The sequence below is a fragment of the Contarinia nasturtii genome, unplaced genomic scaffold, assembly GCF_009176525.2.
Source record: "Contarinia nasturtii isolate CC-2019 unplaced genomic scaffold, AAFC_CNas_1.1 Cnas_scaffold_4768, whole genome shotgun sequence".
NCBI classification, from domain to species: domain Eukaryota; kingdom Metazoa; phylum Arthropoda; class Insecta; order Diptera; family Cecidomyiidae; genus Contarinia; species Contarinia nasturtii.
Window position 1 is genome coordinate 1 of NW_022202050.1, and position 6,250 is coordinate 6,250.

The window sequence follows — 6,250 nt, forward strand, 5'->3', positions numbered from 1 at the left end:
CAATAAAAAATGAATTCCTGTTCAAATTTGATCAATATTTTCATTCTGTTCAACATTGCCTTGTGGAACTTCATATTTTATATTTAATCGCATAGTATTAGATTTCCTTCGAATAGCTGCACTTTTCATCGAGCAATAGCAAAATACGGCGATGATATAAATGCCAAAGAAACTCATTGGGAAACATGCGAATAGCAATTTATCCTTTTTCGGATTTTCAAAAATGAGCTTGGATGCGCAAGATAGACAAATAGCAGCCGGAAAAATCCATCCAGCTAATGCGATCAACATGAGCATCGGTTTATTCTGTCAAAATATAAAAAAATACTTTTAAAATATTGAATTACTGTTAAAAGTACACGAAAAAAGTTTCAAGATAGGTTTGTCACGTATTTTCTCGAAGAAAAATGACGATTTTCATCGATTTACTTACAAATAGAGCCCCAAAAATCCATATAAAATTGAACAGCCAAAATGGAGCTGTGAAAAAAGTATCACAAGCGAGTGGTAAAATCAATTCAAGGGAGCAAACTTACAGCAAATGATGATGAGCATGATTTGTCCGTAAATTTCCAGCCACGGAAAAATAGCCTGAGTCACTATAAAAAACAGAGCCACACTTATAATTAATGTAAGCCAACCGATTGCGATTGCTAACGTTCTTGTTTTCGAACCGTCTTCAGTTGCCATTTCCAGTGGTTTTTTTTATCGTTTAAAATCTATGCAAAAAATTTCAATAAAAAATTCTCATTTTTTACTGCATGAAAAACTTCATCTTCGTAGAATTTTTTTTAATTCTCATAGAATTGACTTTTCATAAAATACATTGGAGAATATAGTAAAATTTAAGTATTGAATTAAGCGTTGTATGCGGTGCATCCAAACCAATAATAAGTATTTTTTAACAATGGTAGAATCAAAATTTCACGCAACCAATTAACAGTTCTTACAAAGTAGAATATATATAGACTCAAAATCCACTGGTAATTTCACCAATTCGTATTTTCTATTCATTTTCTATTCATATTCAATGGCGTTCACTAAAAAACGACTAAATATACTATACGCTACACTCCCAGTCGCTATTCCAAACAATGCCAACGAGCACATACGTTGCGCAGGTGTACACTGTACAATGTCATCTATTTTGTACTTTCGCATCAGAATGCTTTCTGTTCCTTCTATTTTTTTTACATTTTACTCGTTGTTTAACGATTACACTTGAAATTCAGATTATTCATTCGAATGAAATGCACAAATAGGATCAATTGATTTTGAATATCTTTCTTCTAAAAATAGAATCAAAATAAAACTGAAACTGACTCTCGAAACAAAACAAAGAACAAAGAAAACATCACACCCTTTTTTACTGATTATATAAATGAGAAAAGCTTGAAATATTTGTTCACATCTATAAAACAACCAAAAATGGCCAAAATATATGATTTTTCGTTCAAATTTATAAGATTTAGAGTATTTTCACGATATTTGTAAGTAAACAAAAATGCAATTCTAATGCGTCGAGAGACTGATTCTCATTATCAAGTTGTAGTTAAACTGATGCGTCCAATTGCATGAAATACTGAAAATGCGCGCGTATGTGATGCGGTACGATTCCTGTGAAGGATATTATCCATATATAACATTTCACAACAAGTCGCAAGCCGCACGCCACATTATACAGGGTGTCCAGTGTTCACGAAGTTCATATACATATTTCTCCCATATGGAATCTTCCTTGGACACTGGCGAGTAAAAAACCATATGAACACTTACCTCCTGTAAGGCTTCGGTGTGAAGATATCGCTTGTCGAACATTTTTGATCAAAAATCTCAATATTCGGGTGAGTTTTATACAGACGGCCACGGTGTCTGGCCTATTCGACAGATATTTATGGTTGAGGGCTCGTTGGAAAGGTATAATAATCCTCTACATTGAAGAACAATAAAAAGTTGTGAAAAAAATGACGGCGGAGTCGATAGAGGCAGTAGTATGAGACTATCAAAAAAATCGAAGGAAAACGTCATTTTTCTCGAGAAAATACGTGACAAACCTATCTTTTTTATAGCCTTAATTATGAAAGTTTTAGAAAATATGTCATTTTATTTGCAATATCATATTTCACAATGAGAAATCATATAAAGTGTTTTAATTAATGAATTATTTATACTATTATTGATTAATGAGTAATTTTTCGATCTATATGACGAGATCAATAAAAGATGAATGTTAATTCCTGTTCAAATTTGATCAGTATTTAGTGTGGGATAGAGTCTTATTCCTTCATTCTGTTCAACATTGCCTTGTGGAACTTCATATTTTATATTTAATCGCATAGTATTAGGTTTCCTTCTAATGGCTGCTCTTTTCACCGAGCAATAGCAAAATACGGCGATGATATAAATGCCAATGAAGACCAATGCGAAACATACGATCTTGAAAAGTGGAAATTTATCTTCTTCCAGATTTTCAACTTTGAGGTGCTGTATTCCTCTAACAATACCGATGAATACACAATATAGACATGAAGCAGCCGGAAAAAGCCATCCAGCTAATGCGATCAACATAAACACCGGTTTATACTGTCAAAATAAAAAAATATACTGAATTAATGTTAAAAGTACACGAAAGAAGTTTCAAGATTTTTACAAACATAGCTCCAAAAATCCAGCTGACGTTGATCAGCAAATAGAAGGCTAAGAAAAAAGTATCACAAGCGAATGGTGAAATCAATTCAAAATCGATAAGGGCAAAGCAAACGATAAGCAAACTTACCGAAAACGATGTAAACATGAATCATGGTTTGTCCATAAATTAATGCCGGAAGAATAAACACAGCCGCCATATAAAACAGAGCCACACTTATAATTAATATAAGCCAACCGATTGCGATTGCTAACGTTCGGCCTTTCGAACCGTCTTCTGTCGCCATTTTCAGTGGGTTTTTTTAATCGTTGAAAACCTGTGCAAAAATGTCAATAAAAAAAATTCATTTTTTTACTGCATGGAAAACTTCATCTCCGTAGAAATTTTTTGAATTGACTTAGAATTGACTTTTGATACAGTCAAGACAAGAAATCATTGAAAAATATATTAAAATTTAAGTATTGAATTACTTATAACAAGAGTATGGAGTATTAGCATCAACGCTAATAACAAGCATTTTTTTTAACAATGCACGAATAAGAATGTCACAAAACCAATGAATAGTTCTTACTAAGTAGAATATATACAGACACAAAATCAACTACTATTTTGACCAATTCGAATTTATTATTCACACATTCAGTAGCTTCCACTAAACAATGACTAAAAATACTATACGCTACACTCCTATCCACTATTCCAGACAATAGCAACGAACACATACGATGCGTAAGTGTCTCTTTTGTCATTTTGCATCAGAATGCTTTCTATTCCTTCTATTTTTTACATTTTACTCGCTGTTCAACGTCGATCACACATAAAATTAAGATTCCTTTATTCATTTGAAGGAACGATTACTTCTTCTTAAATTTTAAAACTCACAATAATGATCAATTGATTTTGAACATCTTTCTTCTAAAAATAGAATCAAAACTGAAACTGACTCTCGAAAAATGTCAACAAAACGAAGAACCAAGAAAACATCAAACCTTTTTTTACTGATTATACAAATATCTTAAAATATTTGTTCACATCTATAAATCAACCAAAAATGGCCGAAATCTGTGATATTTCGTTCAAATTCATGAGATTTAAAGTATTTTCACGAGATCAATGTGTAAACAAAGACAAAGAACACAATTCCAACACAACAAGATACTGATTCTCATTGTCAAGTTCAAGTTAAACTGCATCAACTGATCAGTTTAATAACATTTGATGCGTCAAATTGCATAAAACACTGAAAATAAGTGTGTATGTGATGCGTTTCGATTCATGCGAAGGACCATATATTATGGTGTGAACAAACATGTGAACGAAAACGATGACTGAATCACAACAACACAACGTAAGCATATGAAAAGTAACGCTACAAAGTTTATTCTGTGTATGTATTGAAGTTGTTGTTGTTTGTGAAGTATTATTGCCATAAAGTATTGCGTTATGTTGTGAAATTCGCATTCGGAAATATTTCACAACAAGTCGCAAGTCGTGCCGTACGCTACATATACACAACAGAGTCGTATCCAGCTATCTATAATAATACATACAAACACTCGAAATCAGCTGTACGCAACGAGCGGCATTTAGCCGGTAGACAAATCATACCTATATATACAATATAGTTCGGCATACTCGAAAATCAGTTGTGTCTTTCTAACTTGTGTCGCAATAGTATTGAGTGGATAAGTTAATTTTTGTTTCAATAAATTTTATGAGTCAAAGTTCTAGTTATTGTTCGATACATTTTTTAACAATGGTAAAAAAAATCTTTATTTTTTGAATTCCTATGCAGTGACTTTTTTCAGTTTATTGAAATTTCACCAAATTTGCAATTTATTTATTTAGGAACTGCGTGTAGTGTTAATGTTATGTGCATTGGCAACGGCGGTACATGGGTATAAAATATTGGTATTGGCACCAGTGTCAGTCACTGGAAATAAATTCAGATATTCGTCAAAGAACTGCTGAATCGAGGCCATGATGTAAAGTGTATCACAGGCATAACATTAAGTGGACCAAAGAAAAATTATACTGAAATTCTCATCGATCCACCATTTGATTTTCAGACTGTGGGTGAGTTCAATTTTTTAAATTCAGATTTTTTTTAAACTAAATCAGAATCCAAAATCATGACAACATATAATCATTCAAACAAATAATTGTCCACAGTGAATGAAGAGAGAATGTATGACATTAAACATCCTTCGCCATTTTATCTCGCGGATATGTTTCGATGGTTTGGAAATACTACACTGACGCTCGATGACAAAGATGTGAAGAAATTTATCCAAAGAGCTGATTTACGACTTATACGACCACCGATTCATATTGGCTTTATTAAGAAACCTGATTTTCATTTCGGGTTCCATCAGGTTCATTTGGATTGACCGACTTTTGCAACCATGAAATGGGTTTGCTAACGCCGCTTTCGCATATTAGTCACACATACCTGGAATGCTTGAAGCATGTCATATTAACGAATTTAAAAATGAAGAATATTCATTTTGCGGGTATAAATGAATCTTGGCTTCGTAATAAATACAAAAAATCAATCGAAGTCAATGGTTTCAAAATTCTTCGTAGCGATCTTCGTTCAAAACCATCCGATCGCAACAAGGGAGGTGGTGTGGTACTGTATGTTATGAAAGATATTAAAATCAAAATAGTCACTAAATCGTTTGATAACAATCATTCAATTGAAAATGCTGATAAAGTGACTATGAAAATGAAAATAATAAAATTGTACATACAAATATATTCGCTGCTTTTTGTTGATTGTATCGAAATATTTGATTCACATTTTTTTTAAATACAATGTACCTAATATAATTACTGTCCTTTCTTTTTGATATTGCCATAAATTGTCGTTTTGATGAGAATATATTGGATAGCATTATCGATATTATCGCTTATCTCTTCCAAATATACCCAAAGAGTATCGGTCAAAACAAATACATGTGATATTTGATATATTGCTTAGTTTAAATTAGCGAGTAAACAGAATGTGTGAGTGTCGCATGGAACGTAGTGTGGATGGAAACGCTTATAATTATATGACGTAATATTTTCATATAAACTATACCTCATATAATTCGCAATCTCTCTTGCCTTTTTAATAATAATCTATTTTAAACGAATTTTTCAATGAATAAAAATGAAAAAAATTCTGAGATGGATATTTAAATGATGGAAATAAATTTTTGTACAAGTACAAACTTTATGGAAATATCTGGTTCCTATCGACTGTTTTGTGAATTTTTTTATTTTTCAAAAGACAATAAATCATGAAATCGATATTTTTATGTTTTCTTCTTTGGTTAGGAAAACTCTTTAATAGTGATATTTGTCAATTGAAAGATTTTACATGAATTTAAAAAAGATATTTTTCAGTTATTGATGAATTTCAATATACATTTTTAAAATAAAATGTTTTACATCCGTAAGATGAACTTTTTCGCACTGTGATCCACATTAGTTTTGCGATACAAATAATTTTCGACGCACGGGTTAATTTGCCAAAAGACTTGACTGCTCTCAGAAATTAGAATATGGAAATTATTGAATTAGTACTGCACTACCAGTGCATGTTCAATATCTTCC

At 31.8% G+C, this 6,250-nt stretch overlaps 2 protein-coding genes and 1 long non-coding RNA gene across 11 annotated transcripts; 1 reads left to right on the top strand and 2 right to left on the bottom strand.

The window, feature by feature from the left end:
* Nucleotides 1-20: 20 nt before the first annotated feature.
* On the bottom strand, nt 21-1,567 carry LOC116351162. 5 transcript variants are annotated; one of them, XM_031783234.1, is made up of 5 exons: nt 1,072-1,336; nt 659-719; nt 537-599; nt 434-480; nt 21-306 (listed from the first exon to the last, which is right to left on the bottom strand). In XM_031783234.1, the coding sequence occupies exons 1-5, from the start codon at nt 1,159-1,161 to the stop codon at nt 22-24; spliced, it is 546 nt and encodes a 181-aa protein (XP_031639094.1). In that variant the 5' UTR covers nt 1,162-1,336; the 3' UTR covers nt 21. The 5 variants fall into 5 exon arrangements, with proteins under 5 accessions (XP_031639094.1, XP_031639099.1, XP_031639098.1 ...); XM_031783239.1 differs by lacking the exon at nt 1,072-1,336 and adding an exon at nt 1,361-1,567 and having other exon boundaries at nt 537-719; XM_031783238.1 differs by having other exon boundaries at nt 537-719; nt 1,067-1,336.
* Nucleotides 1,568-2,084: 517 nt separating this feature from the next.
* LOC116351163 lies at nt 2,085-3,878 on the bottom strand. Of its 5 annotated transcripts, none has more exons than XM_031783240.1 (4): nt 3,219-3,532; nt 2,777-2,963; nt 2,655-2,697; nt 2,085-2,583 (listed from the first exon to the last, which is right to left on the bottom strand). In XM_031783240.1, exons 1-4 carry the CDS (start codon nt 3,394-3,396, stop codon nt 2,242-2,244), a joined length of 750 nt encoding a protein of 249 aa, XP_031639100.1. In that variant the 5' UTR covers nt 3,397-3,532; the 3' UTR covers nt 2,085-2,241. The 5 variants fall into 5 exon arrangements, with proteins under 5 accessions (XP_031639100.1, XP_031639101.1, XP_031639104.1 ...); XM_031783241.1 differs by lacking the exon at nt 3,219-3,532 and adding an exon at nt 3,118-3,206 and having other exon boundaries at nt 2,088-2,583; XM_031783244.1 differs by having other exon boundaries at nt 2,093-2,583; nt 2,651-2,697; nt 3,219-3,308.
* Nucleotides 3,879-4,299: 421 nt separating this feature from the next.
* Nucleotides 4,300-5,255, top strand: LOC116351164. Its single transcript, XR_004202103.1, has 3 exons — nt 4,300-4,406; nt 4,496-4,723; nt 4,820-5,255. It is a non-coding gene; the product is annotated as an uncharacterized LOC116351164 (long non-coding RNA).
* The last annotated feature ends 995 nt before the right edge of the window (nt 5,256-6,250 follow it).